At 34.3% G+C, this 11400-nt stretch overlaps 2 protein-coding genes across 2 annotated transcripts; both read left to right on the forward strand.

Annotated features, from left to right (window-relative positions):
* The first annotated feature begins 1481 nt into the window (after positions 1 to 1481).
* LOC148583841 (uncharacterized) lies at positions 1482 to 2524 on the forward strand. Its single transcript, XM_088510788.1, has 2 exons — positions 1482 to 1793; positions 1874 to 2524. The coding sequence occupies exons 1-2, from the start codon at positions 1482 to 1484 to the stop codon at positions 2522 to 2524; spliced, it is 963 nt and encodes a 320-aa protein (XP_088366914.1).
* A 2582-nt stretch (positions 2525 to 5106) lies between these two features.
* On the forward strand, positions 5107 to 6217 carry LOC148583842 (uncharacterized). Its single transcript, XM_088510789.1, has 3 exons — positions 5107 to 5634; positions 5727 to 5958; positions 6051 to 6217. Exons 1-3 carry the CDS (start codon positions 5107 to 5109, stop codon positions 6215 to 6217), a joined length of 927 nt encoding a protein of 308 aa, XP_088366915.1.
* The last annotated feature ends 5183 nt before the right edge of the window (positions 6218 to 11400 follow it).

The following is an 11400-nucleotide window of genomic DNA, read 5'->3' on the forward strand; positions in this document are numbered from 1 at the left end:
TTCTAGGTGCCTCGAATTGCTGTATGTAAGAAAACAAAAAAAGAAAAAGAAAAGAAAAAAAAAATTCCAACGGCCAAAGGAGATAAGACTTGCGCGAGATAAAGCTGGCAAGTTAAGATTTGTTGAGATTTGGAAATCTTTCTCCCTTGGAAAGTGGAGCGATGCGCATGTGATATTTATTGATGGTATAATCCCATGTGATGCCCAATAATCAAGTCATCCAATAGGATTGGCTACTATTGTTGATCTAGTTTGATGGTTTAACATCTGAAGTAATATATTGTTGTAGCCATACACGTGTAACAATTAAAAGTGAATGCAATGCTATGTCCACACTGTAACCCAGCTCATCCTCAATTGAAAAAATTTGACAACTGCCTCCTCGATTCTCTCAATTTACCCATAATCGTTGGATTATGCATTTTCCATGTGTGCCTTTGTTAGCCGTCTGATTATGGTTCACTTACAATGCTTATAATGCTCACATGTAGCATATCATCTTGTCTTTACCTGGTATACTCCACTTACGGCAAAGATGGCTCCTTCAAATGAAAATCTAGCATCCAACGGTAGATGATAAATTGTGAATATAATTAACAAAATTTCCACAGTTACGTTAATAACCCAAAGTAAACGATTGAGGATGACATACTTAAACGATGCGTTTAAATTTCCTCATCTCTTTCACGTATACAACTCTTGCATTCAAATATATGCCTTATTGCATCAAATCCTCAGTTCGTACCCCAAACCTTTCCCTTCACCATCCTCTCAGTGTCTTCTCTCCAATGCCTAAGCTGCATAAACCGAGGGCGTCTTCTCCGCCGTCCCTACTCTGCATAATCCTTACAACTTAATTACTCCCTACATGTACGGGAATTGAGTTGATGCGCACAGTAATCTTGAGGTGTTCTTAATCCCTTCGTTCCCATAAGTCAGATACAATGGTTGAATCCTCGTGCACTTGTAGCTGTCATAGTAAAGTTGGTCGTAAGCGTAAAACTCGCAACTCGGCCACCTCAATCGTTACAGCACCGAGGACACGATCGTGGAAGGTAAGGTCCACAATTGCATCGTCTCACTGGACCTTTTTCTTTGAATTTGTTTTTTTAAAAAAAAAAAAAAATTGAGGTCATTGTAACTGTAAACCTTTGATGCCATTCTAACACATTCTTACTTACATTGGTAGGCATACTGTACCAGGAGCACGAAATACAATCGCCCTTTTGTTCCATCGACACCGCCCTCGAAAATCCGCAAAAAGGTTCCAACTTGTAGTAAATATAGCCTTGAGTTGTTTAGTATACTGTAATATTATCATGAATATTTTTTTCAATTGTGTTTGCCTCTGTCGATTTATATGTTGAGATTAAAGCTATGTTAGTAATTTTGTCTAGTGTATGTAGGAAAAAATTTGAATTTTGAGCATAAATAATTTTTTTTTTTTTGGTTATCCCTTCCATGACTTCAATCCCCACTAGATGGCTAACCAGGATGCATCATGGCCTCTCAATATTGAGACGAAATTCGTTGAAATGTTGGTGGAGCTCATGAACCAAGGCCGACTAGTGGACGGCCATATGCACCCAAATCAATGGTTTCCCATTGCCTCACAATTGTCGGACATGTTTGGAGTGACATACACTGCAAGACAATGCAGTGACAAGTATAAAAGACTGCGGATGAATCACCGTGAATTTTCTGACCTTCTGATGAGCGAAACAGGGTTCGGATGGGACCCTATTTCAAACACTGTTACCGGGACTGAGACCCAGTGGCAGCAGTACATGAGGGTAAGTGTACCAACACCTATCCTCTTTACTTATAGATTTTTTGACCAATAGGTAATTCCTTTTAATATTGTATCCCGTAGGTTAACAAAAAGGCCAGTCGTTTCCGTAGGAAGGGATGCCCAAATTTTGAGTTGTTGGGGGTACTATTCAATGGGTCCACTGCCAGAGGTGTGTTGAAGCACTCATGTGCACAGGATCCGCCCAATACTGATGAGGAGAATGAGCTTGATGACGAACTAAGGTTCGGTATGCTTCTAAGCTCGGCAGGGAGTGCTGGCGGCAGTGCACTCCGAGGTAGTGGTGGTGCTGAAGTTGTGGACCGTGGCAACCCTCATGCCTCTCCTAATGGCGGGGTCGTGATAAATGGTAGTGGACGTTTGGGAAAGCGTCCAGTAGTTGAAGCTAGTAGTGGGTCTGGGAGTAGGTCTCGCAGGAAGGGTAAGGAATCCGCATCTTCTTACATGAGTGATGCAATCAAGGAGTTTACTGAGGCAACCCGACTGAAAAAAGACTTGATGATGGCTGAAGCCATTAGGGGTAGCCAGGATGCCGGTAGCTCAGCTGTATTTGACCCTATGACCAAGTGTATTGCACTCCTGACTGAAACTGCACCTGAACTTGATGATGACCGCTATTTTAAGGCGGTTGAATTGCTGAGGGACAAGGAGTTACAAAAAGCATTTATATCCATGCCCCCAGAAAGGAGGCTTTCATGGATTTTGCGCCTCTAGGCTAGGTGGTAGTTGTTGGAAAAAATGGTCAATAGTATGTTATGTTGTGGTCTGTTGTGCTGCGTAATGTTTGTTGCTTTATGGAACTGCTATTTGCTTTCCTATCCTTTATTTCAAGGTTGTCATGTATGCTTAATATTTATCGGTTATGTGTAACGGAATTATTATCCGCTAGCAATTATATTGCTGGCAATTTTCTGTAATATTTGCGTATTTGCTAAGTTAATGTTTGCTTGTTATTTTATGTGTTACTTTTTACTTGTGTTCACTTATGAAATCTGCAATTATATGTGATTTCCCACTTGCTAGTGTTTGTCGCTATTTGATATGGTACTGTCTGTTGGTAGTAGTATTTTGTATTATTTCTTTTTTTTTTTATTATTTTTTTTTTTTTTATATATATAGTTATTAAACAATTTTGATTTTCATAGTAAAAAAATTAAACACAATTGCATCAATGCGTGGCTTTTGTTTATTGAAATGGGCAAAACCTGTGTGAGAGTTTTTATTCTTCATATGTTTTAAAAATTAATTTGTTCAATTGGTCATACATCTAAAGAACTTTCTATATGTGGTGGTGTTTTAAACCTCCTATGGTAATGAAATTGATGCTCGTTTTGTATTGATAAATATATATTTTTTTATCTTTGTTATTAAACAAATATAATTTTTCTAATACAAAATAAACCAAACGGTCAAATTACATGTGGTGAACTTTGTTTCTTGAAATGGCCATTACGAGTGTGTGGGTCTATATGTTAGTTAAATTATATTTATTCTAAAAAAAAAAAAAAAGTTCATTACATTCATTGATAATACATCTACATCATTTTCTGTATATGAGGTGGTGTTTTAGACCTCATACGGTAGTATCACTTTTTGCAGTGGCAGAGCCAGCCTTTACATATTGAAGGGGCCGTTAAACTAAAAAAAAATTTCTTAAGTTTTTTTTTTTTTTTTTTGATTATTACGATTTTTTTTTTTGTTGCACCGTGTAATGAACTAGTACTTTTTTCTATTCTTTATTCTTTTTCTAATCACTGGTACTTAAATACAATGATGAATTGAGCTTAGAATTGTGTCAAATTCTCTAGTTAAATGTTTAAATTCTAACAACCAATATTCTCAATATGTGAGTTATTTTGCATGACTTTTGTTTATTGAAATGGGCAAAACCTGTGTGAGAGTTTTTATTCTTCATATGTTTTAAAAATTAATTTGTTCAATTGGTCATACATCTAAAGAACTTTCTATATGTGGTGGTGTTTTAAACCTCATATGGTAATGAAATTGATGCTCGTTTTGTATTGATAAATATTTTTTCATCTTTGTTATTAAACAAATATAATTTTTCTAATACAAAATAAACCAAACGGTCAAATTAGATGGGGTGAACTTTGTTTCTTGAAATGGCCATTACGAGTGTGTGGGTCTATATATTAGTTAAATTATATTTATTCTAAAAAAAAAAAAAAATTCATTACATTCATTGATAATACATCTACATGATTTTCTGAATATGAGGTGGTGTTTTAGACCTCATACAGTGATGCCATTGTTAGTTTTTTTTGTGTTGATAAATATTGTACAAACTTGGATCCATGAGGCTGTATTTTTTTTGTTTCTTGAAATGGCCATTACGAGTGTGTGGGATGTATGCTGAAAATTATTTAAAAAACAAAAATCATTGCTAATACAACTAAATTTTCTGTATATTAGGTGGTGTTTTGGACCTCACATGGTAATGATGTCACTGGTTGCATCTTTGTGTTGATCATTATTATTATTATTTTTTAATTTAGAATTTTTATTATGAAAATTGATTAGAACAAATTATTTAATTGGTGATACAACAACGTAATTCTCTATATATGAGGTTGTGTTTTAGACCTCATATTGTAATGTCATTGGTAGTTTTTTTTTGTGTTGATAATATATATATATATATATATATATATATATATATATATATATATATATATATATTCCTTTACAGTTTGTAATTAAACAAATATAATTTTCATAATAAAAAATTTAAACAAAGTTGGATCCACGAGGGTGTACTTATCTTGAAATGCCCTATGAGTGTGTGGGTATGTATGTTGAAAATAATTATTTAATTACTGATACATCAACATAATTTTTAGTATACTTGGTAGTGTTTTGACCTCTATTATAATGAAATAACCTTAGATGGACTTATTTATAGTAGCCGGCAACCACCATAATCAATTGTTTCTATATAAATTATATGGATTATGTATATATTAAAATAAATAGGGTGTGATCCACATCCTATTTATATCTGCAAACCGTGGACTATATACAAAAGTACAGACATGGTTTGAGATAAAAGACAAAAAAAAACCAATTGTTAGTGATTGCCATTATATTGTTTACCAAACTATTTTTTACTCAATTTATTCTCAGATCGTCAATTATATGTTAGTTATCACATTCATAAGCGTCTTCAACTATATGTACTATCGTTTATTTGGCATCATTATTATTTATAAGTAACATCATTTAATTAGTAACATTATTGATAAAGGCTGCCTTTGTTGAATTTGTATCCAGCATCCATGGATGGGCCGAATTATGCTGACTTCATCTTCTTTGGTACATCGATTCCATCCTTTGATGACCATGACTGGTTTGAAGAAATGTTTTTACTACTCTTACAACTTCAAAACTTGGTGATCGAGTCTACACGTATAGAACGAGTCCCACAGCGTACCTCAGCTCTTCGTGGAAATGACTTCATCCACGAGATTTTGTTCGGTCATCCGGGCACGTGCTATGAACTATTTAGGATGAAGCGGGATACTTTCAACTCACTGTGTACTACCCTACGAGGTGGGTACCTAGCAGACAGCCGTCTGTTACGGGTGGAGGAGTCTTTAGCCATATTCTGCTTAATAACTGGACATCGACAGGGTATGCGTGTTGCGGCGGATCGTTTTCAGCACTTGACTGAAACAATTTCCCGTCATTTCAAAATGGTAATGCGAGCTCTCTGTCACTTAGGCCAAACAATCATAAGGCCAACCCACCATGGTGGTGTACACCCATACATTGCTGCTAATCCGAAGTACTACCCCTGGTTTGAGGTGTATATACTTTCCTAAAGTTCTCAATGCTTTTTCCATCCATTTCATAATAGTTGTCATTAATGCTAACCCATTTCATTTTTTCTTGGTAGCAATGCATTGGTGCAATTGATGGTACTCATGTTAGTGCTTGGGTTCCGATGGCGAGTCAAAGTGCGTTTAGGGGGCGCAAGGCATACATATCTCAGAATGTTATTGCCGCATGTGATTTCGATATGCTTTTCACTTTTTTGTACACTGGATGGGAGGGCACAGCAAATGACTCGCGCGTGTTTTATGATGCAGTGACCCGGTCTGAAAATCAGTTCCCAATACCCCCTGATGGTACGCATGCGTTATTTCAATATTGACCATAACTTTTAACTCTATTTTATTGCAGCAATTATAATCCATCATCTTTTGAATGTTTCGCGTAGGTTTCTATTATCTTGTTGACTTTGGGTTTCCGTGCTCCAATGGTTACCTTCCACCTTATAGGGGCGAGAGGTATCATCTTCAACAGTTCCGCAACTCCGGGGACCCAGTTGGCTTTAAGGAACTGTTCAATTACCGACACTCATCTTTAAGAATGGTGATTGAATGATGTTTTGGTGTTTTGAAATCTCGATTCCATGTGCTAACTGAAATGCCAAAGTATAAAGTTGCACGCCAACCAATTCTTGTGAACGCATGTGTTACCTTGCATAACTATATTCGCTTGGCTGATCGTGACGATGCATTCTTTGCGCATGCCACTCCTGTTGAACCACTTGATGGTGATGGCCTGGAGTACGGCCATGCATTTGACTTTTCTGAAGCTTCCTCCATGGCAATGGCCAACACTAGGGATACAATTGCCCAGCTGATGTGGGATAGCATCCCTCATCCCTAGCTCATTACCTAACACCTATATGCTAGTTTAAATAGTTGTTCGTGTGTCTGTTCGGAACACCATTATGTATGTTTGGTGTTGGGGGATATGCTGGATTTGTTTTCAACAGTTTGTACTTTCGTTACAGAAACTGTTGTTTTGTCTCTATCCATGCATAACCATGATAACGAGTTAAAGTATTTGGTATAACGCTATTATATTTTGGACTTTTGTTGTAAGGAGACTGTGATGTAATTTCAGACTTGCTATCTGATGTGGTATTCCTTTGTTATCAATTGCGTGGGTTATTTTATTGTCATTACATAATTGCTTATATTTTGTAATATAATAGTAAAAAAACTGTCATTTTAGGATGTTTACGTGGGTAATGTCACTGTACGATTTTAAGAGCCGCGGTTTTGGAAGGCAGCCCGTCTAGCACTGTAACTGTAAGTAATTACCTCATCATCATCTTTTGCATCATATTTTGCGTTTGCATCAAATCTGGGTGTGAGTACTGAGATATTAGAGGCACAGAGAGTGTGATTTCAATAAAATGTTCTTAAGTTGTATGAAAATGGAAATGGCCAGCACATGTGGTTTTTTCTTTACGAGGTTGTCAATTGTCATGATCTTTAGCTGAGGATGAAGAGAATTTTAAGAAAATTATTACTACAAACATGTTATTTTAGGATTCTTGATGTTAATCCATATCATTTTCATCATGCTTGGTTGAGGTGTTGCAAATTAGTTAGCAAAATCCAAAAATTTGTTATTTTGAATGAGCATGATGTCACACTATGTATTTTGAGTTGCAGTGAGTAGTTTATCCTATGGACACTGCCTTCTATGTTAAATTAACAAGGATTGTAGTTGGGATGTATTAACTTTAAATTTGTAATTTGTAATACCCGTTATTATCAAAAAAAAAAAAACATCCATTACATGTATCAGTAATTATATGAACTAGCACATGACCTGCGCTATGTGCTGAATTTTTATTTTTTTATTATTTTTTTTTTATAATTTAATTTTAAATTTTAAAGGAATTCTCATCTTACTTTTCATGTGAAAAAATCTATCATACCTCTTTTAACGAAAAGACGTACTAAAGATTATACACCAGTACATTATTGAACATGCACCTTTTTTTTTAAGTGTACTGAACATGTACTTAATGATACAATCACACACAGAAGAATTAAAACATAAGCCCATTGGATTTAGTTTAATTTATATAAACTAAAACATGTTTAATTCTTTGTTTGTATAAGTATATATGATTTAAAATGAAAAGTATAAAAAATAAAAAAGTAAGAAACATACATGAATTATAATATAAAAAATTAGTATGAATATTTAATATTTTTAGCATGATATCTATTGGAAAAACATATATGGCCGATTATGAGTTGTTAATTAATGTAGTATGTTTTTAAATTCTAAATGTTGTCTTTATATATTTTGGAAAGTAATAAATTATGAGAAAATATTATAGTACATTAAATTTTTGAACATAATAAAATCACATTTAAGGAAAATTATTGAAATATAATTAAGCTCTTAATTAAACTAATTTAATGATCGGTTCACTCTTAAAAAATCGGTTCAAAATTTATGCTTTAAAAAACCGGTTTAACCTTTTAAAAAAAGAGATATGTTAGAATCTAATAAAAGCTCCATATTTTGTCTGTAAAAGTCCAAGTGGCAAGATGCCACGTCATCATTTTTTTTTTTTTTTTTTGTCTTTTTTCCTCCACAAAAAATATAATGTGATATCTTGCCACTTAAACTTTTATGGGCAAAATGTGAAGTTTTTATTAAATTTTAAAAATTCTCAAAAAAAAAAAAAAAAAAGGGATCATGCCAATGTGGCAATTCTATGGGAATGCACATTACTAATCGAATGGACATTACCTATGTAGAAGATTTTATATATATATATATATATATGATGTAGAGAACCAACAATTGATTTTTTTTTAAAAAAAAATTAATAACAAAGCCATATCAGTAGATTGTCGGCTATTGGGGAAAAAAAGAATAACAACATCAAATTTTGTGCATCATCATTTAAGAATGGTTAGGGTTATTAATTGCCAATGATTATCCCCAAGTTCTCACAAAATTGAAACCGTTTGAATGCAAGTTTTGTAAACATTTCTATCTGAATTTTTTCACATTACTCAAAATTAGTCCCAAGATGGTTTTGCATTGGAGTTTGGTTTGAAACCAAAAACATTTCATAAAATAGACAAAACTGCTTCCAAACAAGGCCTAAGAGTTTCATAAATTTTGGTGCCTAAAATTTAATTTAATGTTTTGGGGATTCGGGGTAGCTCGTACATATGTCTGTAGTTGGAGAAGGTGAAGAAACTATTGAAAGAAAAGAAGTACAAAGCTCTAGATAGGAGGAAAAGCAGTTCTAATGGCATATTGCGAAAGCGATTATAGAATGTGCCTTTTATCAGAGAAGTCTAGATAGATGACCAAACAGGCTGTCATGGGTTCATGGATGTCCGGACGGTTGGAGTTCCAGAAACATCTCATTGCAAGGGATGTCTGGATGGCATTGCGAACATGGCAGATTAAGAAGAGGCAAGTACATATAGGAAAGATCTAAGTCTGGATAGGAGGGGCTATTAAGGTTACGAAACCCTTTTCGTGTGTTATGCAAATTTTAATATACTCGCAAGTGTACAAATTGTTTGAAATATAATGCTTTGCAAGTGCGAGGTCGAACTCACAGAGAATTGTGTTTTTGAAGAACAAATTATATCTAAACTAATTTAATCATAACCTAGTTCCATTAAAAGTTTGAATTTTGGTTTAGAAAATTAAAATAAACAAACATAAACTAAATAAGATACAAAAAATAATCAACTAGAAAGTACTAAGGTTGTGGAATTCATACTCACCAAATCAGAACAACACATTTCATGTTCATCAATATTGTCTGAAGTTCTCACAAATGAAATCTTATGTATGTCTTACTATGCTTCACAAATTAATTAAATCATCTAATGTATCCATCCATTACACAAATCACAAAAGACATTTGGATTAAACCAAATCATCAATTGTATCAGTAAGACAAATCACAAAAGAAATCTAATTTTATTTTGATAAATAAAGATCCAAGCAAAACAATTAAATGAAACTCTCCTAAATTATAACATGTATCCGTAAATCGCTATAGATATCTAAGAGTAATCTCAGTAATTAAATTAAAGTAAAACAATTGAAACCTTAAAAACCCATAAAATTAAAATAATATTGACTTACAAAAAAATGTTGTTGTTCTTCATCGGTGAGGCTTCATCCTCAACTTTAGTTGAGAATTTACCTCCACATGATTATTGAAAATAAAACCTAAACCTAAAGAAAACTAAACTAAAAAGGGTGAAAAACTGTAGAAAATGGGACTTGGTCTCCCCGCCCTGCCTTCTTGTGGCTGAGCAGTGTAGCTATAGGGGTTTCTAGGGTTTAAAACCCTAAAATCGGCGCTAGGGCATATTTGGCAGATGAGTGCGCTCGAGCGCATGGACAATACGCTCGATCGCACTTGGGAATGTAACTCTTCTCCTGCGGTGCAACATTTGGGCGCTTGCGGCTTGCTGGTGGTGCGCTCGATCCTACTTTGATGACACTTTTTTCAGCTTTCTTCCTAACTCCGTATTTTTCACTTTAAATGCGCAATTTTCCCTTAACACCTACAAAACACTAAAAACAAAAAACTAACATAAAATATCAGATTATGACACCGCTAAAAGATTAATAAATGTAAATTAAGAGGCTCAAATATGTAATATTTGGCACTCATCATCATGTCCAGAGACTCACTTATTGTATCAATGCCACCGCCACAAATAGCGGTTTTCGATTTAAAGGATTGGTTTCTCTCTAGAGTCTCTCTTCTCTCTAGCACACGAAATTTAGAGTCTCCATAGATGGTTTAAAGATGGAACTCCCAAGAACTTGAGTTGATGAATAGCAAGAGTTTTTTTTTTTTTTTTTTTTTTTTTTTTTTTTTTTTCATGTTGTAACTCATATATGAGATTGAAGCAAACAACATGCTAGGACTAAACAACGGGGTAATGTGCTAAACTTCCACAACCAAAGTCTAACAATAGGGATCAGTATGGATTCGGCTAGTTGAAGATCGGCCAACATGGGACTTGTTGGAGTAGAGTTTACATGAACAATGGGTCGTCTTACAATAGTGTGTGGTAAAGTTACTAAGACTACAAGTTTACATATGTGTTGTGGTTAGTTCTTCATTATTCGTGGAATTCTTAGTTTGGTTGTGTGTAGAGGGTTTTTCCTTGGTGCAAGAATTTTCCTCCTTGTCAACAAAATATTGTGTTATGCTTTGTTGATAAATGGTTTTGATATTTTTGGCTTGATATACTAACACTGTAGGGTTATATGTTTTGAAATTTTTATACATCTTTTATTGGATTTGTTGTTGTTTTTTTGGTTTTCCACTGTGAGTTTGGGGTAAAGATTGGGTGCATTCTTACAACCCCTATTGGTGTACTAGGATTTTCACATATCATTCCTCTTGTAAGTGTTTTAAGGAATGACAACTCTAGCAATCAATTCAATGCATTGAAATCGTACCAACACATTAATTTAAAATCAAAAGCCAAAGAGGAGCTTCCCTACATTTTAGCGTGGGCAAAAGTTCCTTTTTCAAAGTACGAGAGGTCGTATTCTTGTTAAGTGCCAAAATATTCATATTTTAAGCCCTTAACTTGTATTTGTTAATTCCTTAGTTTTGTTAGTTTATGCTATTTTAGTTCTTTTATGTGTTTTCTTTGTTTTTGTAGGCCTTTGGAAGAAAATGAAGTAAATCTGGAAGTATTGGGCTTAAAGAGCAAATTTGGGAAAAGGTGAAGGCTCTGGAAGTGCGA

This window comes from Corylus avellana, chromosome 9, assembly GCF_965113065.1.
Source record: "Corylus avellana chromosome 9, dhCorAvel1.hap1.2, whole genome shotgun sequence".
Taxonomy (NCBI): domain Eukaryota; kingdom Viridiplantae; phylum Streptophyta; class Magnoliopsida; order Fagales; family Betulaceae; genus Corylus; species Corylus avellana.

Coding starts and splice junctions, on each gene's coding strand:
- LOC148583841 (XM_088510788.1), top strand. CDS start 1,482: ATGGCTAACCAGGATGCATCATGGCCTCTCAATATTGAGACGAAATTC. Junction 1,794..1,873: donor AGTGGCAGCAGTACATGAGG/GTAAGTGTACCA, acceptor TGTATCCCGTAG/GTTAACAAAAAGGCCAGTCG.
- LOC148583842 (XM_088510789.1), top strand. CDS start 5,107: ATGGATGGGCCGAATTATGCTGACTTCATCTTCTTTGGTACATCGATT. Junction 5,635..5,726: donor AGTACTACCCCTGGTTTGAG/GTGTATATACTT, acceptor TTTTCTTGGTAG/CAATGCATTGGTGCAATTGA. Junction 5,959..6,050: donor GTTCCCAATACCCCCTGATG/GTACGCATGCGT, acceptor TGTTTCGCGTAG/GTTTCTATTATCTTGTTGAC.